The 26243-nt window shown below is 44.5% G+C and overlaps 2 protein-coding genes across 6 annotated transcripts; one reads left to right on the top strand and one right to left on the bottom strand.

Moving 5' to 3' along the window:
- Positions 1 to 345: 345 nt before the first annotated feature.
- On the bottom strand, positions 346 to 21504 carry ACOX1 (acyl-CoA oxidase 1). 3 transcript variants are annotated; one of them, XM_067308595.1, is made up of 14 exons: positions 21360 to 21504; positions 19786 to 19945; positions 14110 to 14270; positions 8879 to 8986; positions 8224 to 8343; positions 7609 to 7724; positions 6612 to 6781; positions 6129 to 6291; positions 5155 to 5345; positions 4731 to 4910; positions 3962 to 4067; positions 3729 to 3872; positions 3137 to 3343; positions 346 to 2128 (listed from the first exon to the last, which is right to left on the bottom strand). In XM_067308595.1, the coding sequence occupies exons 1-14, from the start codon at positions 21469 to 21471 to the stop codon at positions 2078 to 2080; spliced, it is 1989 nt and encodes a 662-aa protein (XP_067164696.1). In that variant the 5' UTR covers positions 21472 to 21504; the 3' UTR covers positions 346 to 2077. The 3 variants fall into 3 exon arrangements, with proteins under 3 accessions (XP_067164696.1, XP_067164695.1, XP_067164697.1); XM_067308594.1 differs by lacking the exon at positions 14110 to 14270 and adding an exon at positions 10792 to 10952; XM_067308596.1 differs by lacking the exons at positions 19786 to 19945; positions 21360 to 21504 and adding an exon at positions 10792 to 10952 and having other exon boundaries at positions 14110 to 14262.
- TEN1 (TEN1 subunit of CST complex) lies at positions 21390 to 25363 on the top strand. Of its 3 annotated transcripts, none has more exons than XM_067308599.1 (5): positions 21390 to 21409; positions 22582 to 22668; positions 23272 to 23378; positions 23512 to 23669; positions 25107 to 25363. In XM_067308599.1, exons 3-5 carry the CDS (start codon positions 23293 to 23295, stop codon positions 25241 to 25243), a joined length of 381 nt encoding a protein of 126 aa, XP_067164700.1. In that variant the 5' UTR covers positions 21390 to 21409; positions 22582 to 22668; positions 23272 to 23292; the 3' UTR covers positions 25244 to 25363. The 3 variants fall into 3 exon arrangements, with proteins under 3 accessions (XP_067164700.1, XP_067164698.1, XP_067164699.1); XM_067308597.1 differs by lacking the exon at positions 21390 to 21409 and adding an exon at positions 21649 to 21734; XM_067308598.1 differs by lacking the exon at positions 21390 to 21409 and adding an exon at positions 21772 to 21853.
- The last annotated feature ends 880 nt before the right edge of the window (positions 25364 to 26243 follow it).

The raw sequence follows: 26243 nt of genomic DNA, 5'->3' as shown, positions 1-26243 counted from the left end.
TGGTTATGAGCAGCACTAGAAAGGCAAGAACAACTGCTGTACTCTGCTAACCGCCCTAGAGCCCTGCGTAAAGCCAAGGCAGAAAGGTCATGCTAGCAATAAGCCAAATAAAACCCAACTAATTCAATGGTGAATTCTTGCAGGAATTTTCATAAAGCTTGGCAAGAAAAATAAAACCTTCTATTTCCTTACACAACGGGTTGAGAGCAGCAGCTGAAGAAGCTATTTCTCTGCAAAAGCCATCTCTTGAACACCATGTTCTACTTCCTCTAATGCTTTAAATGAGATTCACTGAGGGCAAATAAATGAGAGCCAAAAGGAGGGAAAAAAAGGAAAAAAAAGACATTTTGTCTGAAAACACATTTTTGTAATTTATTAAATCTGTACATACATTTAGCTAGTACTGTTTTCATTAACACATTTTAACCTTTCCCTGCTCGCTCTCCATAGACCCTCCCCAGGTCAGCAGTCCGCTCTACTGAACAAATGGAAGGCAAAGCCATTTGCCTCCTTGGTATCCTGAGGAACAGCAGTTCCATTCAACCTGGGAGACTCAGCAGCCAAAAGGCAAGTTTGAATTTTTTTTCTTATTTAAAATTAAGCATTTCTGTTCAGCTACCATGCATGGAGCTGAAAATCCTGTTTAAAGATTGTTAGTCCTAGAAAATTCTGCTACAAAAATGTGATCCAAAGTTAGAGACTGAACAGGTACCAAAGATGTCAGAGAACAAGCTTCTTGTACGTTGCCTCAGAACTGCAGGATTTTGGCTTATGCTGAAGCTCTTTAGCAATTTAAACTCAAATTTGCTCTTCATCTGTTGTGGAAAAATGTTTTATTCTGTTACTGGACAGAGCTATTGGTGCTGAAAAACAGTAGTGATTGTTTAGTTTACTGATTTCACTAGGCATGAGGAGGTCCTGTTAAAAACTACATTTTTAAACTGTTCATCTAGACAGCATTGTGCAAGTCAATATAAAAACAATGTTTTTAAGCAGATCAGAGAAAGCTCGTTGGAAATGCACGGATGGGGAAAAAGATCTAGACACTTCATTTTGGATTGTTTTCTTGAAGTCTGCCTTTAAAAAAGAAAATACACAGAAGAACATCCCAGAACAATCTGAATACCCAAAGACCTCGGCCAAATTTCTGCCCTCAAATATTGGCTTCATCGTTACAAGTCTAATTTGCCGTTTCTACAACTGAATGTTTTTTTCCACATCAAATCACAATAACTAGCATTTGTAAAGTGCTTTGAGATAGTGCTTTGAAAATACTAACAGTTAAAAGGGCAGAACATCCATTAACAGCCCCTGGCTGATTATTACTACTCGTCTTTTCCCATAGTAGCATCAGCATCTTCTCCTTTGAACGCCTATTAACAAGAAGAGTAAGGTGCCAGTGTTGGAGACGGCAAATGTCAGGCAGGGAGAGAGTCTGCAGGGCAGTGAAGAAAGGATGCACTGGAATAAGCAAAGATGCCTTCTGGAAAGAGACTGAAGCAGAGCTCCAGAGAGAAAGGCGGACGCTTAGTTCCCAGCCACATCAGGAGAGTAGCATCTCATGCAGACACCGCCTGCACAAAATTCTGCATAAGGCTTTATACAGCCTAAGTATCTGCTGAACAAGGAGAGCAGCTGGTGCTAGTCTTATGAAAAAAGATCAAGACATGTTGGCGCTTTTTTTGTGGGGGGTGAAAAGAACATAACTGCTCATTAGAAGCTATTGCCTGAGGGCTGTTAACTACTTAGTAGTAAAACCCTGCTACCTTTTTAGGTAAAGGTAACTTGCCTGGTTAGCAGTTTCACAAAAGCAATTCTTGTAAGAATCCATAAAACTTTCTCAGCTGTTTAAAAGGTTTTTTTCCACCATAATTGCACTTCAGAAACAAACAGCCATCAATCTGTATGCACTCCCCCAATCACCTCCTCAATTTACAGAAGTAGAAAGAAAAGCTACAATTATTCACTGTCCTACAGCTATCAGGATTTGAAAGGTTTGATTTAGGTGCCTGAAGAAAGGATGCAAACATCCAGTTTTCAGACCAGGAAAACTGTGCATTTTAAAAAACTGCTGGCTTCACAGCTTGGCTTGCATCGGCTTCAGGTGTTTGTGGAAAGACTCATGAACCTGTAAGAGGACAAAACAGTGGTTATATCAACATCAGGCCTGAGTTTCAAAAGCACTTTTAGTTCTTTACACCTTGCAGCGTTTTTATACTAATAAAATCTCAGTCACTTTTGGGATATAAGGAGAGCAGCCAAACACTGACTGCACAACATGGAAAGGATGGAGAAAATAAGCCTGAAACAAGTAGCCTCCCCACTACCGCTTGTGAGAGAGAGGAAAAAAAAGAAAATCCTATCTACATAGACAATTCCTTGGAGTGTTAATTAACAGAAAACTGGTAGAGGTCTCCCAAGAGGATTGCAGTGAGCCACATAAGCCCCACAGACTTGCGAAGCATGAGAAATTGAGCAAGTTCTGGTGGGATTTGATTACAGCTGTACAGTCTCTGGCAGCCTATGGCAGGAGACACAGTCTGTCCAAATCAAATAAAAGCAGTAAAGGTTACAGCGGCAGGATTTAGAGTTCTGTTTTGGCTAACAAAAGAGGGCCACGCTGACTCCTCTCAGCCCAGTTTCTTTTTTATTAGCTCAGCTGCAGCTAGAGCCTGAGGGCAGATATGCAGCACCCAACATTTTCAAAGGACTACATGGGACAAATTTATTTCTTTCTACAGAGTCACCACAACTGCCTGAAGGCACTAGAAGATTTGCCAGAAAATATGCAAGGCTTTCTGTCACTAGGCAGAATTAAAAGCAAGCGATAATTGCTTTTAAATTCAATGAGATTATCCAATTGTTTCTCTGGGCAGGGTGTGATTTCCTCTCCCAACTGAGGAACTCAAAGTATCCCACAAAGGACTGGATGTGACACGCATTTGGGAGAGATAGTAAAAAAAGCAGGCTGAAAGCAGTGGGGCAGGAGCAGTTTGCTAGCTTTGGTCCATAATCACTAGTGACTTTTTTTCTGATCAGTTACCTGCAGAGATCACTGGATCAGAACTAACAACCCTAAGTTAAATTATTTCTCTGGGCACGTATGACCTAAGAGGAAGAAATAAGGTTTCTTTACCTCCGTTTTGTTCAATGGGGATTTCTTTGCCCACTCAAACATGTTCTCATAAACATTGCCATCATACCGGCCAAGCACAGACCCAAGATGAACGTCATGAAAATCAAAGGAATCCACCAGTGCTACCGCGTTGGGACGGATTATAGCCAAGAGCTCCTTCACACGCTGGTTCACTTGATTAACTTGGGTATCTGTCAAAATACCCGCCTTGGGAAAAAAACAGAAAATTATCAGAACAGTATGCAAGTCATAAGAACCTTCCCTTCTCCCACAGTCTAACCCAGGTCAGTCTTCCTTCACTGAGAAAAAACAGCAGTTTATGAAACATTAGCCTTTTTTTTTTTTTTTTTAATTATTAACTTGGTCACCAACTGGAAAACAAGAAGCTAACTCAGACAGATGCCAACTCTGCTTCTGGTGGATCACAAGGGAAACTTAACACAAGAGGCCTCAGAGTGCACTGCTGTTGGCCTTCTGGAAGTCAACAGTGGAGACCTTATGCCTAAGCATTCATGCAGCTTTGTATTTAAAGCATCTTTGTGAAGACAGACTCTGGCCCTAGGAATATTTGATATTAGAGAGAGTCACTGACCTGCAGAAAATCCCCTGTGTTCTTACTGATTCCATAGAGCGCATACAAGAGGCACAGCTCAGTCATGACAGCACGGACAGCTGCATTACTGATCTCCGAGAGCTTTGCTGTGAAGAGCTTCACTATCACATAGTGACAGTGTGCCTACAAAATAGATAAATGGAAGTTGAATCAGGTTCATGAAAGGATAAGAAGCTCCTAGAGCATTCTTATTTATTAGATACATCACTGACCTCAGATGCTCGCACAAGATCAACAGAAGTCCTGTTCCAGGCATCCTCTTTGCTCTTTCTGTGGTTCAGCTCAGCTTGCAAGTTCTTTGCTGCAGCTTCTACAAGCCTATTGCATAAGAATAGGATAAAAGAGAGAAACAGGTTATATAGTGACACCACATCAACAAGATTATTACCCTGGACTCACAGAAACTTCAGCTTAACACATCAGAAGAACACTCAGAGGCCTTGCACTGCGACCAAGTGCATTGCTTGGAGTGAATGCTTGTGGCTTTAAGACCGGTATCATCAGCACTGCAGCCAGAACACATAGCAACAGGCAGCTAAGACGACGACGTTTGACAAGACAGATGTGGTGCTTGAATATCTACTCACATCTACCTATTCTACTCTCACTTAACCCTTCCTGCACAATAGGCTTTAATATCAGGATTGTTTCTCTTCAGGTCACTGAGCAGTTTGAGCTATGTTTGTACTTGTACGTTTGAACATGCTTTTATTTATTTACATTTAATAAAGAAATAGATACATTTCAAAACAGAACAGGGAGCAGAGAGCAACTTAGGTTGTACGTAGTCTCTTGTAACTTCAAAGCATTTAACACTGGCCTGACCTAATAAAGGTCATCACTTCTTGAAAACTGACACTTAGAACAAAGCTCTGCAGGCAACAGCTTGAGAACCTCATATTAAGAGGAGAGCACATCACTACCATCTCCCAACACACACTTTTATTAGTGCCTAGCTCAGTCTAATAAATGTGAACTCACCGGGCAGCACGTGCTTTGTAGGCTTCCACCAAACTGATCGGATCATTGATACGCACAGTCACAGGCCTAGCGGCCACATGCTGTGGCTGAATGCGTTGCCTGGAGAGATCGTTAAGGTAGGACACCATGCCAGTAACCCGCTGACCAGAACTAACTTGCGTGTAGCTTTTGACAAGGAACCTGAATATAAAAAACAAATAAACCCCTACGTTACATTGCTCACTTGGATAAAGAAAAGTCACATTAAGTAGGGTCAATCTAGCGAAGAACAGTTGTAGGCAAAAGCATGCATCAACAGGGCAAGGAACAGAAGTGGAAACAGTTTCATGGGAGTAGAGGATAGTTAGATACTCTTCTCTCATCACTTCTGGCACAAAGACCATAATGCCATGGCAAGAAAGTTTCTGGATGGAAGCTACCATACCTAGCTGTCTGCAGCATCATGACTGTGTTTTCTCCCTCGTAGGTGCAGGATGGGGTGAAGGTGACATAGATATCAGGAAGGCCACTGCAGCGGGAATAGCCATGGCCACCACATGCCATTCGACATTCCTCAATTCCAGCATTGGCAGTCCAGGAAGTGAATGCCTTCAGCCCTGCTGTCAGCGCATGGAGCTGATGGACAAAAGAATGGAATCTTAAAGTTAACTCGTTTGCTTAACTTGAACATATCCTGCTAGGAACTGCAGCTCCCAGAAAAAAATACCATCAATACCACCTTCCCATTCTCCCCCAGGGCCCTGGTTTTCTTGTTGGGCTCAGGAAAAGAGAGTCCTTACAATTCGCATGAAAGCCTCTGTACGTGTAAAGACCTTTTGATCATCTAGTCCTTTCTGTCTCTATGTATGATGCATAGTATTCTTTAGAGTATGAATTCCATTAGCACCTGCTGCACTCCCCATCCATTAGCCTTTGTACAAAACTGCTTTCAATTGCCTTTAGTCACATTATTTTCTCAAGTAGAATCCCTAGCCATCAATCGAAAACTGCTACATTTTACAATCCTAATCCCTCAACATACTACCAATGCTTTGATCAAGACACCAATTCTACTGTAGTTACTTGGAAGGACAATCAAGAAGGCACAAGCACAGGCGTAAGACCAGTCTTAACTCTACTTCCAATTAATATGCAATCATTCCTAAAAAGTCACTCTGCTTTTCTACACACTAACTTTCTTACTGTGCATTGCTTTCTGTATTTTTGTAAAGCACTACAAGATCAATAGTGCAAACAGAGTTAGAAGTCACCAGCACATTCTAGACTTACAATCATTGGATCTAAAAAGTACAAGCTATCTCATGAGCAACAGCCTAAAGGCTTGATGCCTTGTCTCCCACGTTGTAAGCAAATCTTACTTAAAAGCTTCGAAAGCCCTCCGACTTCCAGACACAGTACCTCTGGCAGCTCACTCAGATCCCCTTCAATGATGTCTCCACTAATACGACGATAGGTGTCTTTTATGTAGGCTCCCACAAAGTGAAAAGCATATGCTGTTGCCAGCAGAGGAAAGAGTTTGTATTGTTGGGTCTGATAATCCAAGATCTGAGGTTCTGGTTCCCTAGAGCAGAACACAGAAGAGTCAGCACGCCAGCGGCTGGCAAATTACTGCAGAAGTTCTGTTCAACTCCAAGTGACTTCTCCACTTGGATAGTACAGACTGCATCCCTATCAAGTCAGGGCATCTAAGGCCATAGAGCAAAAAGCTTCTGGCAGGAAGGAGCAGAGTTTGGAAGTCAGGAATAAAAGATTTTCACTTCTCAGAGTGAAGATGTTTTACAACTCTATCAAATACTAAACAGCAGTCAGTCTCCCCCTTCCCCCAGCATTTGGGAATTCCACCACATGACTTGGACTGCTTTTCCATTTCACTGCACTTACCCTGCCTTTAGCTCAGACTGGTGTCTCACTGCACTATAGCGAATAGCAATAGTACAAGCCCGGGATAGGGAGCGAGCTGAATCTCCTACAATGATGGATCGGATGAACACCATGGTCCCATAGGTCAGCTTGTCATTGAGCGGTTTCACATAAGTGCCGTCTGGTTCAACCTACCAAAAAAATACAGTCTACTGATCTTTAAAGTTTCCTCCCTTCTACATGTTCACATCTCAGGCTCTGAACTCAAGTAACACTTACAAGCAGCCTACAGTCTTGTTGGTATTTACCTGAGAAGCTTCTCAAAGAAAGCCCAGAATATCATAGTGAAAGCTTGCCAGCTGAGTGGGTGACCCTTTTCTCTGTTCCTTATTTACAGTCTTTGGGCAGGGGCTAGAGGCACAATCTTTTGAATGAGCCCTAGAACAGTCATTAGAGGTCCACCCTTCCTGCACTACCTGCATAGCAGAGCATTTCATAGAGCAATTGGGGATAAAGGGCAACTGTAAAGAAATTAAAACAAACTGGACTCATTTGCAAGACTCAAGACAAACAGATAGGGATATTCTGTAGACGGAAACTTCACAGTAGCCAACCATCAGTTCACATTTGGAATAAAATGCAGTGAGTAAGTGAGGGCAGTTCATGAAGTCAAGAAACCTTCCCTGGTATAGATGCCATCAGGCAATAGGAACAAGGGTAATGCAGATACTGTGATAAACTGTCAATTATTACACACACAGCTCAGCCACCATCACTCAGGACAGTTCAGGATTAAATCAGAGGCTCCAAAGGAGGTGCTTCTGGTTCCAGACCAGGAAAGTCCGCAAAAAGTGAGAAAGAGGTTCCCTTCCCCCACTAAGGGCAGTGAGTTGGGGCTGGATTTAACCCAGCAAAATGAGGAGTTAATGACATGTAGAGTCTAAGCTATCACTCAGCTAGCCACAAGATCATTGAGGTGTTTGCTTCTAACAGCTTATGCTGAAGCTCCCTGCTTTACCTGAGCATATTTCATCAGCATGTTTTCCCGAGGAATTCTGAAGTTGTCCATTTTCAAGTAGCCATTATCCATTTCATCATAGCCAAATTTTGGCCCAATGTCACCCACTGTAATACCTGCCATAAACAAAAACCAGTTGCATTAAGAAGTAGGTATTAAACACCACACGAGAGGTTCAAGCCTTCTCCAACACGCAGACCGCTTAGTTTACTAGAAAGGAAGTCCTGGCATTGTTAGGAGTAACAGCTAACTAGGGGCCTTTATCTCTGTGATGCAAAAATGGAGATCAAAAGATGAGGACCTTCATAACTTTTATGCAGTCCTGCCTAGTGACCAGGGAGCTGTCTCTAAAGCCTATCCAGCTCCCTTTTAGCCAGGGGATGCTGAAAGGTATTCTTTCCCTTTCAGAAAGTAGAAGGGCATGACATGCTGCCTCACAGAATCACCCCTGGGAAACCCCGAGGCAGAATCAAATTCCAAATTAACCTTTACTTTGAAAATATGAGGCCAAGCTGACTTAGTGGTGGTCCAATCGTAGATAAAACACGTGAAGTTTTAACCTACAATCTACTCACTGAAATCAGCTAGTGAAAAACCCTTCCCATAGATTCTTACCTGGCAAAGGTTCATGGGTGCCCAGCTGCCGTATGGGAACGATGAAGGCATGCAGCCCCTTGCACTGGCCCTGAGTGTAGAGCTGAGCCAGAACAATGGCATGGTTGGAAGTCTTTCCGACTGCAAAAGCAGTGGGAATCAAAGAAAATTAACAGACTTAAATACACAGTCCCCGTTCCTTAAAGCAGGATCTGAGATTACATTAACCACACCAGGTGTTAGAAAAACAGATTTACAGCACAGATTAACATCCGAGTTCTACACCTAGACAAACAAGGTGCCCCAAGTTACACATAATGATTCTCTTGACTATGCAATACTAAGCCCCTTAAACCTCCCAGTGAAGCCAAAGGAAGTTCTGCCTAATTACAGGCTACCTCAGACACTTCAAATATATTTTTTTGATCTGTTGTATCAAAATTATTACACCAAACCCATACAGTGTGAATGATTCAGAGAAACAATCCAGAGCACAGATAACCAGAAGTTTTATTAAGCTCTGATAAGTCTGCTAGCTGGCTGAAAGCAAATTACCAAATTTACACAAAACTTTGGATCAACTTTCATTATCATGCTGCAGATACAATACATATGACATCACCTCCTTAAGTTTTTCATTTATCTTCCAGACTTAAACGTACAAGGATGTACTTACGTCCGCCTGGCCACCACTTAATGGAGGTCACAGTGGGGCTATTGAGAATGAATTCCTGGGTAGCAGGGTCATACGTGGCTGTGGTTTCTAGGCCCCGAAGATGAGTTCCTGAAAACAAGCAAGCACATTTTGTTTTGAGAGGAAGTCGGTCACAAAACAGACAAGGACAGAATTAGACAATGGAAAGCTGAACTCCAGTAGTGATGCATAAATTTTAACTTTGCCTTTTAGGTTATATAAAGGACTAAATATCAACCAACTAAGAATGAACATGGGAAAAGTCAGGCTGTGTTCTGGAACCTGAAACCAATTCTCTGGAAACATGCTATTTTTTACAGTGTTCCAAGACCAGTTTCAAAGCACCTCCAGTCTGACACTTTTTTCCTATTACGCACCACGAGCACTTTCTCAGCGAAAAGGTCCGCAGAGGCATACTCATCTGCTTTGACTGAAATCGCAATTAATTGTAGAATAAAATCATACTTTTCAGCTACAAGATGGAATAACTAGTGCCCATCATCCCTTTATTCCCTCATCAGGCCTACATTCCCCTCACTTGATGGAGCAATTTTTCCCCAAATGAGATCATCCATAGCTCCAAGAGCACAAGTAATAGCATGCATATGCTAGGTTACTGTTGCAGTCAGATGAAGAGACTGCAAAAAGATGAAGGTAACAATTCTAGTCTCTATTGTCCTCGGCCCCCAAATCTTTACTTCACAATTCATGCATACCTGTCTTACCAAATGGCATTTTCCTTGCATTTCTGACCAATCGCCATGCCTTTAAGTTTAAACTAGACAAGCTACAAGCACTCCTGACAGTCCAGACTGACAGAGCAATACAGAGCCAGGGACTCTGCACAAGCGTTTCACCAAGAAACAGGACATCGCCTTGAGCCATTCACATAACGTTTCCAAAGCGTGGAGCTTAACAGTAGCATTTCCACAGGCAGCTTAACACAGACTTACTTTCCTGGTAGGGTTCTTCAAACCTCACTAGATGGAAGAGACTCTCCACAGGCTTGCAGTTATTTTATGCTTCGTTCAGTCTTTACATTTCACTTCAGCAACAAAGGTGGATCCCGCTCATTTTTAGAAAAAGAAAAATTCTCACCTGCAACTCTCAGGTGTCAAAATTAAAGTTTTCCCAAGGCATAGCATGCTCCCTTTGAAACTTGGATTTTAGAAAAAGATGTTGCAATCACAATACTGCTGGAGTTATCACAATCCATTTCAAAGCCCAAGAGCGAAGGAATAGCAAAGCATAAAGTCTGCTTGAGACAGATAACTAAGAGAAACCGTTTCATGGTCAAATTAAAAAGAACACATGGGAATGAACTAAGGAGCTGGGGGATAAAGCTCCCTGCAAAACATGGGCAATGGAACCAAGTCGTCCACACGGTCTCTGATCCAAGGTCAGTCCCAAGTTGAAAAGCAGCTCTTACTTTTTTAAGCATCTCTTTCAGGATCTTAAAACTCTGTCCTTTTATCTTCACATTGAATGCTAAGTAGAGCAAAGCAGAAATCACTCTGGAAAGAATGGTAAGTGTAGAAACAAATGGATGCCATCAAATTAACATCACCATATCCATATGCACAAGGTGTTTTTTTGTTTTTTTGTTTTGTTTTTTTAATAAATCATCCGCACTGGTTTGAATGGCACAGGAGGAGCACTCAGTATGCTCATATATAAAATCACAGTCATCACCAACTCTCCCATAGGAGAAAAAAAGGTCAAGCCACATGTGGTATTACGATCCATTAAAAATTTCAGAGGCAGTCCACCTTTCCCTGTGGCTGCAATTGCATATGTAAAGACTGTGGAGTAAATACACACCATTTTTCCCAGGCAGGGAAATCCTCTGTACACAAAGCCATGCTTAGAAATAGCATTTAGGGAAGGTACTGTACCATGGCCCATTTCGGTCTGGGCATAAGTGCCAATGATCTCCAGGTTCCAGGCAGGCATGAAGAAGCGATCCTGCTGTTCTGGGGTTGCCTGGGTGAGAAGGGTAGGGAGGAACATGCCCAGGTGAAGGTCCAGAGGCTCAGGCCGTCCACGATGAACAAAGCTGTGAAGAAGTGTCATGGGATGGGAGTGTGAAGGGAATGTTATGGGAGGGAAGCAAGCATGAGGATTCATGGTGGAGATTCAGGAAGAGAGAAAAAGAAAAAAGATTCATGTGTAAATCAGAACTCAGCAAGCATATTTTAGAAAGCTAGAGAACTGTCCTTTTCTCCACTCTGAATTCTTCTGAAGAAAGAATAATTATGCCTACTAAAAAATAAACATGCTGCAATGCATTTCTTTCCAATTCTACATAGAAACGCATTTGCAACGTTCCTGTATTTTTGATGCCCTGTATGACTGAAAGAAAAGGATTAATCCAAACCAAAAGAGGGAAAGCCAGACATTTACTACAGTTCAGAAACCAGGGCATTCGTAAGTTAAAAATGGGTTGAGTCAGACTGTCCTTTTGTTGACGATACAGTCTGGTTGCATGAAGCAAGCCTTGGGTTAGCTGGGTATTAAGTTCACATTCCTCCCTCCCCACCTCCACGGTTTGAGCGTGAAACCTGACAGAAGTTCTACTTCATGCAGCTGAATGAGCTAGGTTTTCAACTTTTTTTTTTTTTTTTTTAAGAATCTCAATATTATCTAATTCAAATTTTTATTCTGAAGGATTAGACACAAGTAGTACGTATTATAATATTCCCCTCCCCAAATTCCATCTATGGCCTCCCACCAACTTCTGCCTTTTTTTTTTTTCCCTCCAAAAAGCTCCCTTAAAAAGGACAGTGCTCTGCATGTGTAAGTCAAAGTTGTGAACGCAAACAACTCTGCAAGAAGGCCAATTTTTTTCAATCCGTAAATCACCAGCACAGAGTCTCTCCAGCTAAACATGCTTCATTAGAACTATTCTTTCCTTAAAGTTCTGGCAGACATGACTGGTCTATTAAGTCTCTGGATATAAAAAAAGTTAAACGCTTTGTTAACTCTTCTTAATATCGATAGCTTTGACTACTTAGAGCCCTCTTCACTCTTGTCCCTTATAACTCCAAGGGACAGTAAATATATCTGACTGCAGTCTCATGAGATTATTCCATTTGCATTTGCTTGTGAGAAGGTTCTCAAAATGTATTTGCTATTTTTCAAAACAATATTCACCAGCTTCTGAGAAATAAGGGAAGTAAAGTGAATAGCATTAGTCCTCAATGTGCAAGACTGGCAATACTGCATATAAGAAAGCAAAGCACTAAAACAGTTGGGCTGTAGATTGTATAGAAGTGCTGATCCTCAAAGAGCTGTCCATCTGGCACATTTATGTATGAAGTAATATAGTGTCTTTGGTTTTGTTTTTTTAAATGCAAGATAGGCATTTTGGAAAGAGCAGTGATCTGAACTTAGCTTAAACTCATTTGGTATCCTTATCGAAGTGGGAAGAATATGCTCTGTGTTACCTCTAAACATACATTAATATAAACTATAGGAAGCTCTACGGGTAAAACTAACTGTAGTTCTTTGTTTTCAGGCATCTACAAACAAATTCAACCATTTAAAAATAAGCCTGGTAGCAATATTTTCTAAAGCTTTTTGACTGAACAGTCAAACAAGAAGATTTTCTTTTTTAAATCAGGAATATCAAATTTGAAGCTAGTTTAGTGCTCATGAGAAGTAGACAGCTGACAGTCAAAGACTGAAATCCTTATTTACAAGCCATAGAATAGGTGGAAACAATACAGTCTTTTCATAATTCATTTTTATCTCCTTTTAAGCCTGTGCTCTTTACACTTTTATTCGGAGACTTATTCACCAGGAAATAGGTTAAAACCAAAGCAGGCCGCCAAGTAGGGAGTCATTAAGTTAAAACTGAGTTACTACCAATCTAGGTTGGGATTCAATTCAATAAGCCAGGGGCCTGTTTCCCACCACCAATTTCTAAACATCATGCTTAAAAAATAATTAATCAGAGCTTAGTGAAGATTATTGCAGAGGCTTTACTAATGAAGTAGTTAGATATCCAACACTCACAGCAGGAATGCCATACAGTTGCATTTTAAATTATTCAGCATGGAAAGTACATTTACTTCACCATACTATCACTGCATTAGCTCTGTTAAGTTTCAAAATACTCATTTTTCACTAAATATGAAAACCGTAAGCAAACCAAACCATCACCAGGCAAGAAAGCGCAATAATCTAATGTGAAACAGCATGTAAAAAGTCATTTTGGCGTGGAGGCGTCTGATTTAAACAAGTTGGTGTGAAAAAGCAAACGAGATTAGCAAGCATTTATTATTATCTGGTTGTCCCTCAAACTTCCAGCGTTGAGCAGTTTGCTAATTCCATCTCTGAAGCAGAACAGACAACAATGTTCCCTCCGTTGCGTCTTCTTGAAATGTTTCAGCTAGCACAAGCAGCTGTAACCTAACAGGCAGCAACTGGTATCACCGTCTACCTTAGGCAGCTGTCCAACAGACTCGTACATATTATGCTTTCCAGGTTCAGATGCCAGCCTGTGCACTGAAGCCTCTTGGTTTGTTAAACTCTACTCGCTGATGTGTTTGACTTCCAGGTTCTCTGCCAAAAGAATGTGTTCTTATCCATTAAACATTCTTCCATTCGAATAAGTGCAGGCAGTTTTCCTCAATAATAGGAGTAAGATTTTTCTTTCTTGAAACCAAGATCTTACTGTGAAATTATACAGCTGCAATGGAGTGCCATCTGGAAAAAGAGTGCTTGGGGCAAAGCATACCTTACTTTCACAAGCATAAAAGTAGTATAATCTCAGCATGCTACATCACATCTAAAGGCATACTTCTGACCCATTTATGCAGGCTGCCCGTGCACTAAGAACTCTGCAACTTACATGCCCTAAATTCAGGTAAAAAATAAAAACCACAGTATTGTTGACTGACACGTCCCAACTAGTTGAACTGAAATTCAGACTGCCAGGGTTTAGAACAACCTCCTCATCTTAAAACAACAGTAAAGAACTATGAAGTCAGTGATCAGCTCAGAGGTGCATTCTGGAAAAGACCAAATCAAGCCCTGTGATTTATCAGAACACAAAACAAAACAGTCGTCTGGCTATCGGGCAGGAAACATTAATAGTTAACCAAATCAACTATTTTACCTTTCACCTTTTAGATATACCTATGGAGCATCAAATTATGAACTGGAGTTAGAGAAAAGAGTTTACCCATCGATCCCTGAGGGGAACTAACCATGTCCCATTTCGGTTTGGGCGTAGGTGCCAATTATGTTGACTCCACGGACCAGAGGCAGCCATTTCTCCTTCTGAGCATCAGTCGTTTGGGTCTCTAAGGTTTTTTGAAACATGCTGAAGTGGAGACCGAAAGGTTCAGGAAAAGGGCCCAAACATGTTCTACAGGAGAAAAATAGAGGGATCTGGATCTCAGTCTTACTGTTCACATGCCCCTGAAAGGCTTTTCTCCAATCATAGCATAAAATAGGTTCTGCTTGCCATTTCATTGATTTTTTTGTGCCCCACAAACAACCTCCAAAATATGGAGGCATCAGAAGCAATGCTAACGGGGAAAGAAATGTTTCTTTCAAGCATTTTATTCACCCTTCAGTTTCTGCTGTTGCTAGCTAACTAGAAAAAAAATATTATTCTACTAAGACTCACTGGGAAGCTAAAATTGAGAACATGAAAACCAAGATATTTCCCCCCCACATCTCTCAGGCTTACAAATCCCACTACTGCTAGTGACCTAGAATTTGGCCTTTATTAGCTAAGAGCACTAAGTATTGGAAAGAAAAAAGCCTAGGTGACCCAGTGCTTCTTTCAGAAGAGCTCTGTATTACCTGTATCTGCTTCCATCAGCTGTTAGATTATGAATTCACCTTCAACTAAAATTACTGGAGTTAAGTGTAAAACTATAGTTATGGAGTACTGCAGGAGGTAAAGTTAAAAAAAATTCATACATTTTAAATAGATATACTTCATCAAAACAGAAGTTGTTTCATGAGGGAAAGCTTCATTAATTTGGTAGCCATGAGGATGGGCAAAGTACACGCCCAATTAAAACAAAACTCTGCAACACTAAACATTTCGCTGCATAAGATCTACGGAGCAACAGCAACCTCCCTTCAACATTCTGTAGAGCCTGAACATTTTTTTCCATCTTCCACTTCCAGTAGGTGGATGCTTATTCCAGTCAAAAATCAAAGATGAAGATAAGAAACAAGCAAGTGCTCTGCAACTACCTGCCTGAAAACCTACATACAAAGCTCTCCAACCTGCCCAGGATATCTGCAAAGGAAATAAAACCGCCAACCTTGATCTATTATTACCTGCCCAAGGAGCACATTTCTTAAGAGTTAGTTGCCAACACAGATCTGCACTGAGTAGAAGATATTCTGTGCAGAGTTTTTCAAGTTACAGCAGCATTTGTGATTGGCATTTTACACTATGAATGAGCACCTGGGAGCAGAGAGCAAATAACTGATGATTCAAAACTGGATTGCTGTACAGAAAGTGTCAAAAGGAGCCTTAGGACAAAAGAAAGAGGGACAGCTTCTTAAGCACCACTGAACTTCGTGTGGAAGATGCTCGTTTTAAATGAAACAGTTTTTAAATGGACAAGACAACGAGTCACGAGCCTTTCCAGAACCAAAATTATTGCCAGCAAGTAATCCAATATAGGCTATTAATGCATTTATTGTGCTTTAAGCTAGTTTGAGTGGGGGTACAATGCATCTAGATTGGAATCAAGGCAGCCGTTTCTCTAACCAGAACATATTCTGTAAGTCATCTGCCTTATAAACAGATACGCTGCAGTAGAACTTAAACAGGCTCACCGAGGGCTCACAAATGCTACGAGGACAGGAAGACAGAAAATGCCCCAACTTTGCTCTAGTTTCCTACATGTTTTTTTCCTTTTACTCCAGGAGCCATACAGTAATAACTGCACCCTTTACTTCCTCACTGGCTATAACCTACTTCCTCATCAGCCATATAATCCTTTTGCTTTAGCAATAGTACCAAAGACAAAGATGGCTATAGCAAATTTTTTTTAAACTAATAAATATGCTATCAACGTTAAGTAACAAACCAAAATAAGGCAACAGCTAAAACTAGGAAGAACAGAAAGAAAAGATGACTGGGTGATCACATTAAGTGCCAAAACACTACTTGGTTAAGAGCCATATGAAGAGCCAAGAAGCCAAGAACCTTCACAAGAAAATCCTGTTTTCTCAAGACACAGGACCACCAGATAAGAGGTACTATCCATGGAAGGGGTGAAGAAGTTTCTTTCCTTCTTTTTCTTTTTCCTTCTTTACTCTTCCTGTCAGTTTCTTCACTCCCACTTGGCATTTCCCACTATCTATACACAGTGCTCGCCACAGCCTGAATTGCCTAACTGTTGAAGTAACTAGCTACATCAAGACTGAACGTGGCTGCTTGCATCTAGCACTAGCATTTTCATCAATGACCACAGAGGTCCTGCGTGGATCTGAAGTCAGGTTTGCCAAGACAGCCACAGTGAGTCAAGAAGGTGGCCGCAGTTCCAAATCCACTTACAGAAGAGGGGTGTGTAGTAACACGCTACTTGGGCAATATAAGTCTTTCCAGATTTCACAGCGGCTAACACCACCCACATAGTAAAATGCACTAGTATTTGACAAATTAATCTAGTTTGATAGCATACCTATCGGGGAACAGTACAATAAAAGTCTATGCTTTCTGAGACTCCAGATCTAAATGAACAATTACAAAGACATTCTCAGACTGCAAAATTAGGTTACAGAACAGGATCATTTACTTTAAAGCAAAATCTTCAACCCATGTTTGCTAGCTTTTGCAGTTCCCAAGATCATTCTGAAGGAAGAACTGGAAGGATCTCCTCAGGGGGCAAGCAGCAGGGGGTAACAAGTCTGACCGGTGCTTACTGGGTCTCAGAGTTAACAAATGCCATGGCAATAAAATCCTTTACTAGCCATATCAAAAGAAAAATCCTAGCAGCTAGTAGGACCCCATTATGTTGTAGTAGCCTGGAACCCTACTACAGCTTCTGGCTGGATGTACTGAAAAGTACTCCTGGTCCTAAATTAAGTGCCAAAATGAGAAGCTGAGACAAAGTCCCAAAGGGAAGGTGCACAACCATGTAATAACGCTCATGAACACAGGAATCATCTGTTGACTTGCAGCTCTCAGATCTTCTCCTTTCCTGTACCCCAGCTTCTCCCAGCTGTTTTTCGCTTCTTCTCTTATTTCTGTTTTCCTCAGTGAAAGCCATTTAAATTTGAAGGTGAATTAAGACCACCAGATTGCTTTCCTCAAAATGCTGTATATCATGGACATCAGCACTCTCCCATTTTTCATGCTGATTTACATTCTACTGCAGTTAGACTGGGAAAGAAACATCAAATATTGGCACTTTAAGGCTGCTGGTCTTCATAAGCCAGTCACAGCAATAACTGCAGAGCTGACATGTTAAACCAGAGCAAAAAAATGACTAGATAAGCAATTAAAATGGCTTCTAAGTATATTTAACAGGTCTCAAGTTTTGGAGCCTAACAAATCTGTTTTTGAAACAAGGAGGAATATGCAGTTCTCAACTTGTCACAGCAGCAACAGTTGTTTAAGCATATCTTCAGGGCAGCTGAAGGAAGCTTTTCTCTTCAAAGGCTATTCATAAATCAAGCTTTAAAGTTCGTCATTCTGGGAGACAAGGTTTGATAATGAAATTCCTGTAGTATACAGAAGCTACAGGAAAATGAGCTCGACCTCAAAAAAGCACACTGACAGTGATTGCATATGTAAGCGTATCTTTGCTCCTATTCTTAAGGAAGAATGCAAGAGAGGAATTATTGCAAAACATCTTCAGTTTTCTTATGTAGAAATCCGATTGTCAATCACAATAAGTACAACTTTACATTCAAATCAAAGACTTCAACCTATTTCATAAACTTCAATAAAGGCATGTCATAACACCATATCCATTCAGTTTTCCAGTTTGGAAAACTGAGTAAGCCCAGATACATGGCAGAGTCCTCTCTCACAAACCTCTAGGTCACCTTCTAGTCAACTAAAGTCTCTTCTGATAAGTACCAATTGACATGCTTGGATATGCAAGAGACTGAACTCCATTCAATGTGCTTACTTAAGAATAAGTTAAAGAAAAGTTTGGCGTTCGAGAAAATGGAGACAGATGTTAAAATGCAAGTGAACTTAAAGGATGAAAAGACGATCCTTTTTTCTCCTCCATCTATTAGACACTAAGCCAATACCCTCTCTTACAAAGACTTGATATTGTAGTAAAGAATTCAAATCAAGAATATAAACAGCATATCCTGATATCATTTTTATAGAAAGTAAACCTTGCTTACAGGCAAAAACTGTACTGCTATTTATTCTTCCACATGTTGTTAATACAGAAGACTGAGCAATACAGTCAGTCTACATAGCTGCAATTATCCTGAGTACCTGCAATTAGATTTAGCTCTGAAAATAAGCAAGCCTTCCCAATTATTTCAGTTGACTCCAGATCACAAATTCTGACCAATCACATTTGACTATTCATATCATAAGATATGGATATATTATTTGGTACCTACATAAAATATTAAGCATTTATCCATTAATAATTATGAATTGCTGACTCCAAGATGAATTTCTGGAATGACAAAACTAAAAGGTATCATCCAATTACTTCAGAAGAGTCCTATTTTCATAAAATACTGTTAGTAATGCTAACTAAGCATAGTATTTACATTGCTAACTCTGTGGAAATTCGCCAGCTGGGATACCGGATGGACTTGTCTGAGTTTTCTCCATAAAAACAATTGAAGAAGTTTCCCTATCCCCTCCAGTAACAAAATGCTTGTGTAGGACAAATTATCATTTAACTTTTGCCATACAGTACCTACCTAATCTAATACAGCCACTGAACTTTCTCTTGTAATCATTGTTCACTGACAAATAGTTTTCAAAAAAAACATTTGTTACTTCCACAAGAACTGTCATGACATAATTCACACTGTTGAACAACAGCTCTTTGAAATTAAAAGTACAGCAGGTAGGACTAACTGGTCCCAATATTCACCCCCCTGAGGCAATGAAAGCTTTCCTACAAATGTAATCACAGGGGGCTTGTGATTTTAGCGGCGCATTCAGAACATATTTGGTTATTTAATATGCCAGAGGATATTTTCATGGTCTTTGTTTAATTATATCAGAGTTTAATAAAACTAAGATGAGAAATATGTCAAAGCCAGGAAGCAAGCACCCTGCAAGCAATGCAACTCAGACAAAAAGACAGCATTTTTATTAATTTAACCCAAGGGTAATGCTATCAGGTAAATAAAACGTCAGATACAATAAAAAACCTCTAGGTCAAAAGGAACCACTATTACACCAGAAGCTTGGAGGAGGGAGAAGGGAGAGAGAAACGAGAGAGAAACTTATAAACAAGAACAAATAAACCATCTTGGAACACTTTCAAGTAAGCCTATAACGCAATGTTATTAGGTCTAAGTGCAAAGTGAAGTAATCAGCTTTAAGAGATCCCATTATAAGTTGTAACCTTATCAGACCTAGGCAGAGTCAGATTATTTCAGTATATATTCTTTCATTCCTCTTCACAAGTCAGACTACCAGCCCCATTGTCACTCTATTATATATGGTGCAGAAGGTCATTATTTTTGGTGTTACATCTAGCTGCCCTTCCCCCCCAACCCCCCCCCCAAAAAATCTAAGAAAACACAATATTCAGGAAGTCAGGGCTGGATCTGAAGTTCATTGAAGCCAACTTCAATGGGTTTTGGCGCAAGCCTAGAATTCCAAAGAAAACTAGCATGGGGGGGGGGAGCAGCTCTAATGTATTCACTTTTATCATCACTAAGGACAAGAAGCAAACTCTACCCTCAGGTACCTTTTAAACCAGTAGATCTCATCAGGATCTGCAATCCCATGTTCTCTTAACTTCATCACCATCAGAGAGCTCTTCCTGATGGCTTGCTCATAACGTTGGCTACGGGAGAGGAAGTTCAAATCCTCATGCTGGAAGTCAGGGTCGTTAATAACTAAGGCCTCTGGGGACAGAGCAGAAGAGAAAAGAAACTCAGTTTCCACAAGCCACAATAGTCATGCTTTTCACTTGCTGTATGAAGACTTGTTTCTCATACTTCAATTAAGGATACCAGAACATTAAAAGTGAAATTCACAGCTAACGAAATCAGAAAGAAGTCACAAAGCTCTTGGAGCATTTCAAAGAGCACCTCTTACAACAGGGCCCTCTCACATTTCTACACATCAACCACATTTTAAACCAGGAGTACTCTGGACTTGGCAGGAGATTAATTCACTGATGCAAGAACTGCAGGGCCCTCAATAACTATCTCAGTCCTCACAGCGGCCTTGTTACTGCGGGATCAGATTGCCCCGTGAACTTTGATCTGATCTCAACGCAACTCCGGAGAAGGGCACAGCTATTACTCCCACTACACTGACTCAAAACCGAGGTACCTAGAGGCTACAGACTTTTGTGTCCCCTTTGGCACACAAATTATACTATACCAGCCTCCGACGGTCCCACCGCAGCAAGGGCTGGGAAAGGAAGGAGGTGGCAGCATTCCACTAATCCCACGTATCATGGTCATGAGCAAGAAAGATCGTATTTGTACTGCTGGGCAAGCGTGTATTGGCAAGGGAAAAGGAGGGGACGGTTTCCAAGGAAAATGCCTGTAGGGAGCTGCCTCTCACCCTAAAAAACTTCCTCTGGAGCAAGAGGAAAGAAAAGGGAAGAAAAGGGCAAAAAGGGACACTGCCATCCCCCCCACCTGAATGGGATGTGACACTGCTCCCCTCTCCTCTGCCCTAGTATGGAAAATACCCTTCCCTCGGGGGCTGCCTGCAGCCCCTCTCCCCACAGGGAGCCTCCCTCTCTCTGCAGCCCTCTCCTTGCAGTCCCCCCAGGCCTCCCTTCCTCCCAGACCCTCACCAACACCTCCCCCAGGGCCTCCCCTCTCCTGAGGCCTCCTCTCCCTTTAGCTATTCCCTCTCCCCACAGCTCCCCCTGGGAGCTACCTCTCCCCGGAGCTTCCCATTCTCCCCTCCCCCCACCAGCCTCCCTCTCCCCACAACCTCCCTCCTCACAATCTCCCCCCCTCAGGGCTCCCCTTCTCCCCACAGCTGCCTCCCTCTCCCCGAGCCTCCTTCCCTCTCCCTCACAGCCTCCCTCTCCCCGAGCCTCCTTCCCTCTCCCTCACAGTCTCCCCCCAACCCCCCTCTCCCCACAGCTGCCTCCTCCTCCCTCCCCTCACAGCTTCCCTCTCCCCGAGCCTCCTTCCCTCCCTCACAGCTCCCCCCCAGCCCCCCTCTTCCCCCAGCCGCTTCCAAGCCCCCCCCGGGCTGCTCCTCCGCCCCCCTCACAGTCCCATCCGCGGGGCCTCCCTCTCCCCGCAGCTTCCTCCTCCCCCCCTCAGTCCCCCCTCCCCTCCCCCTCACCGATCTCCTTGCGGCGGCGGGTGCGCTCGGCGCCGCCGTCCAGGATGTGGGTGAGCAGCTCGGGCTGGAAGGTGGCGGCGGCGCGCTCCCTCCGCAGGTCGCCGTTCATCATCGCGGCGGTGGCCCGGCCCGGCCCGGCCCGGCTCGACCCTCTACCCCCGGCCTCGGCCCCGGCCCCGGCCCCGCGCCCTGCGCCCTCCCGCACCGGCCTCCGCGCCGCCGCTGCCCGGCCCCTGCCCCGCCCCCCACGTGACCGCGCCGCCCCACGTGACCCCGCGGGAGCGGCCGGGCGCGCGCGGCCGAGCCGGGCCGGACCCCGCGCGGGGGCGCGCGCCGGAGCGGCCCCTCGACCGCGCGTTAAATGCTGCATCCACCGTGCGTATAACGTGCTGCGCCTGGGGCTGGGCTCGCATCGCGTCGTGCACTAAGCGCATACGCTGTGCTGCGCCTGGGCCGGGGCCTGCGCCGGATCGTGCATTAAATGGGGGCATAAGGTGCTGCAGCATGGGCTGGCCACGTGTTAGGTCGTGCACTAAATGCATATAGCGTGCTGCATCTGGGGCTGGGCGTGCATTAAGTAGTGCCTTTAATGTACATGTAACATGCTGCAACATGGGCTGGGCATGCATTAAATCCTGCACTAAGTGCATACGGTGTGCTACGCCTGGGGCTGGACATGCATTAAATCATACATTAGATGTGCCTATAACATGCTGCAACGTGGGCTGGGCATGCATTAAATCCTGCACTAAATGCATATAGTGTCCTGGATCTGGGGCTGTGCATGTATTAAATCACGCATTAAATGTGCATATAACATGCTGCAACTGGGGCTGGGCATGCATTAAATAAGCCATTAAATGCACATACAATGCACTGCAACATTGGCTGGGCATTCATTAAATACTGCATTACATTTATATAATGTGCTGTGTCTGGGGCTGAGCATGCATTAAGTCAGGTGTTAAATCCTGCATATAACATGTTGCTGTATCTGGGGCTGGCATGCATTAAATAGCTCATTGAAATCACATATAACATGCTGCATCTGGGACTGAGGGCGTAATAAATAGCACATCAAATAGTGCATGTAACATGCTGCATTTGGGGTTGTGCATGCGTTAAATATGCACATAGCATACTGCACTTGGGCTTGGGTATGTGTTAGAAAGTGCATTAACTGTGCATTTAACATCTTGCATTCCCTGTCCCTGTTGCACAGTGTGGTTCAGGAGCAAAACTTGAGCGATGCAAGACATCCCTAACCCAACTCCGGAGGTGCAAAACTGAATGCGCTTTTTAAATCCAGGTAGGTGAGGCAGTGTTACAGTGAGTGGCAGTGCGCATGGAGGCCAGAGCGTGGCCTCTGTCGCTGCGTGTTTTCCGCTTTGGCTGGCCCACCTATGCCAAGCCCTGCTCCGCTGATTCAGCTCCCATGAGGTCCCCTGAGGTCCCACCTGAGTCTCGTCTTCAAGTGAATCATTTCTCACTCATCGCTGTCTTCCAAAACCCTACTAGACTATTGACAAAACCAGGCTGACTTGTATCCAAACAATTGTTCCAGCTGCAGGATGAGACACTGCTAGGATTTCCTATCCTGCAGCATGATAACACATTCAGGATTAGACCTTCAGTCCTGCTGTGTTGTACCCGGTCACCCCAGCAGTTGGGTCCGGGGAAGATATTTGATGTCTTTGCCTTGGACGGATGCCCGGGCTCGGCATGTGCACTGAGCTGCGAGTAGGACTCAGCAGGGAGGCTCTGAAGCTCGTCAGCCCCTGCAGAAGATGAGCCACGCTCTCCTGCAGCCCCTGGGTGGGGAACTTTGCGAGGAAGGGTTTGGGACCATATAACGTAGTACCTGGATCGGGCACTGGCATGGTGGGAACTCTGCTCTTTCTCCTTCCTGCAGGCCCAGCGCTGGTTGTGCAAGATGTTGCCGAATGCTGGTATCTATTACTTCCCGTGGGAGATCAATGGCTCAGTCCCAGAGGGAGAAGCACTGCGGACGTTTGGCAGGTGGGAACAGTAACCCGGTCTCCTCGCAGGCCAGGCCTTCCCTTTGCTGGCCTGTCCCTTCCCCTCGCTGTTTGCAATCGCTGTAACTCCACTGTGCCTGCACTGCTGAGCTTCCCAAATCCATCGCTCCCAGGTTGTGCTGCTACGACCTGGCCCGCTCCGAAGCCGTTCTCACTGCTCAGCACCGTGCAGCCCAGTACCGGGTCTGCGTCGACACCAGCTTTGTGGAGCCGTTCCAAGCCCAGCTGGGCTCTCTCTACATGGTGCTGGGAGAGGCCGAACACAGGGAAGGTAAATGCTGGTTTTGCTTTTAGGCAAACGCGGCATTGTCTGAGAAAAGAAAGGGTGGCTTGAACCCGTGAGCACTGACGCGGGGTCTCCCTTTCCACCCAAAACAGCCACGGGATAAGGCACGGTCCACCCCGAGGCCGCACACTCCGGGGTTAGAGCCGGCCGCCCAGTGACGCAGCTGCACTTGGGCCAGGGCAGGCTCCTCTTGCGCGGCTGCTGCAGCCACACGCGTGGGTGATGCAGGGCAGGAGCAGCCCGTCTCTCCCCGCTGACCATGAGGAGGCGTGAGATGAGCCACCCTACACTTACCTTGGTGACAACCAGGTGCTCTGGCACAGATTTCATTAAAAATGAGGAGTGCTCAGCACCATAGCTGAGCTTGTGAAACCTGTGCTCTGGTTCACTGCCATTAGACCACGTCGTCTTTGCTCCAAACACCTCCGACTGCAGCAGTGCCTCATCGCAAGCTGCCTGGGTTGGTTTTTGCCATCCTTGGGAGGTGCTAATTACACCCCTGCGCTCAGGCACGGGGCGTGAGGAACGCGGGCAGGCGCTGTCACGCCGGGCACCGTGTTGTCCTTTCCTGGGATGCTCCGAGTGTTGTTTGGTTGCGCCGTGCTTCGCGTGGGGAACTGATCCGGGCTGGGCTGCAGGGGAGTGAAGCAAAGCCCGAGCATCGTCTTGGCCATGCCTGATAACAAGCAGCCACGGTCATGCCTTTGAAATCCTCGGTGGCACAAGGAAAGCCACGCTCACGTGGCATCTGGTGAGTCACCTGCTAAGCCGCTGTTGCAAAATGCCTTCAGGAAGGCATGTTATTTTGGTCATCTCGGCCTGCGAGCGAGCTGGCCCCGTTTTGCAGGCGTGGAAGGGGAACCAGCTGAGACACCGGCTGCGTCACCAAGGTTTGGCCCCTGCTGTGTGGCTCGGTGCCACCATTTGAGCACCCCGGGCAGGTCTGAGCTGTTGGCTGCAGGCAGCATTGAGCCTTTTCTAAGCCCAGCTTTGCTCTGCCTGCTTCTTGGCTGCACCAAGGTGTTCAGAGATGAGTTTAGAGGAATCTGTGATGCTTTTCAGGCAGGGAGAGCCCAAACTTGCTCGGGCTGGGCCGGAGCTGTTGACGCAGAGCGGATGGAGGCGGCGTGGCGGGCGCTGGCACCGAGAGGTGCTGGGCTCAGCCTTCCCCCAGCGCAGGGCGAGCGCGGTGTCAGTCACCGTTGTTTTAGAGCCAGCAAGGCGGCGGACAAACGTGTCACTGAATGAACCTGTTCTTGGCGTACTCCTTGGGTCGGCACAGGCACGTGGTCGGACCGGTCTCCTGCAGCGTCTCAGGCGATGGTTATTTGGCCATAGGCTGCCAGAGGGAACCTCTTTGCTTGCCTCAGAGCTGCTGCATCTGTTCTCTTTCCTGCAAAAACTGCCTGTTTATATTCCCAGGTGAGGGTCCCGTGGTGAAAGCCCGAATATTGACCTGCGTGGAAGGGATGAATCTGCCTTTGCTGGAACAAGCCGTTCAGGAGCAGAGAAAATACTTCCACGAGAGGCAGCAGCGGATGGGAAACGGCACGTCCTGACGGCACCTCCGAGAGCCGCCGTGCTGCTCCCTGCAGCAGCGATCCCTTTGGCTGGGCAGCAGTCAGCGCGCTAGCCCTTTTCAGTAGCACTGATGCTTGCAATAAATCTTTTCTGAAGTATATTGGGGGGGGGGGCGGCTTTGAAACATGGTGCTTTTTGCCACGGCAGGTAGCAAAAAGAAGTCGCTAAGCAGGGAAACACTTGGAAGACTGTGAATCAGTACGTAGCTGCCCGCGGAGTTGCTCCATTCATGATCACTGAAAATAGCTCGGTTATTTGTTTAAAAGGGCGGTTAAGGAAAGAGAGCGCTTGAGTTATGCTATGAGTCCTTTTGTAGTGCAAGGCTTGGAGGAGCCAGAAGAAGGAGATGTCTGTAAATCTGTAATTAAACGGCCGCTCGCACCCACGCGCACCTCCAGAGCGTATCAGGTCACGGGCAATCGGCAGATGGGAGGTAAAGGGCAGGCGAGTAAAATTCTTTGCCTTGCGTGGCCACGGGTCCATGGGGCAAGCGCTCAGGTACCGTGACTCAGCTGCCGCACAGGAGCTTTCCCGGCAGAGCAGTCACATGTCTGGATTGATTGAAACCCTCTTTGCTGCTCGGGCAAACACTGAAACCCCGTGGATGATGTAAGAGAATTTAATGTGGTGCAATTCTCCTCCTAAGTACTGGGTGTGCACGGAAGTGCTTGGTGTTTAAAGAGCTGCAAGAAGAGGAGATAAAGTTACATCAGAGGCGCTCTGGTTTGAGAGCAAGCTGCCGTGCCCACCCAGCGGAATTAAATTGTCCCCCCCCCAAAAAAAAGAGAGAATTGCTAATGTGAGATGGGAATAAAATGTTAGTGAAAAAGATAAGGCTCCCTTTTGCTGTAGGAATCACTGAACCTGGAGTAAGTTGGGACTACAGTTCATGGGGGGGGGGAAGGGGGTTGAGTCACCTGCTGCCTTTTCTATTTACTCAGATTCGCTGGTGAAATGTTCAGAAAATAGGGACTGAAG

Source organism: Apteryx mantelli, chromosome 19 (assembly GCF_036417845.1).
Source record: "Apteryx mantelli isolate bAptMan1 chromosome 19, bAptMan1.hap1, whole genome shotgun sequence".
In the NCBI taxonomy this organism is placed as follows: domain Eukaryota; kingdom Metazoa; phylum Chordata; class Aves; order Apterygiformes; family Apterygidae; genus Apteryx; species Apteryx mantelli.
The sequence above is the reverse complement of the archived record's forward strand: the minus strand, read 5'-3'. Positions and strand labels throughout refer to the sequence as shown.

Excerpts from the sequence above, each read along its gene's own strand:
- TEN1 (XM_067308599.1), top strand. The coding sequence starts at position 23,293 with ATGTTGCCGAATGCTGGTATCTATTACTTCCCGTGGGAGATCAATGGC. Across the intron at positions 23,379-23,511 it reads GCACTGCGGACGTTTGGCAG|GTTGTGCTGCTACGACCTGG; the intron begins GTGGGAACAGTA and ends CATCGCTCCCAG. Across the intron at positions 23,670-25,106 it reads AGAGGCCGAACACAGGGAAG|GTGAGGGTCCCGTGGTGAAA; the intron begins GTAAATGCTGGT and ends TTATATTCCCAG.
- ACOX1 (XM_067308595.1), bottom strand. The coding sequence starts at position 21,471 with ATGATGAACGGCGACCTGCGGAGGGAGCGCGCCGCCGCCACCTTCCAG. Across the intron at positions 6,782-7,608 it reads TGCTGATGAAATATGCTCAG|GTTGAACCAGACGGCACTTA; the intron begins GTAAAGCAGGGA and ends TTTTTTTGGTAG. Across the intron at positions 6,292-6,611 it reads CAGTCTGAGCTAAAGGCAGG|GGAACCAGAACCTCAGATCT; the intron begins GTAAGTGCAGTG and ends GTTCTGCTCTAG.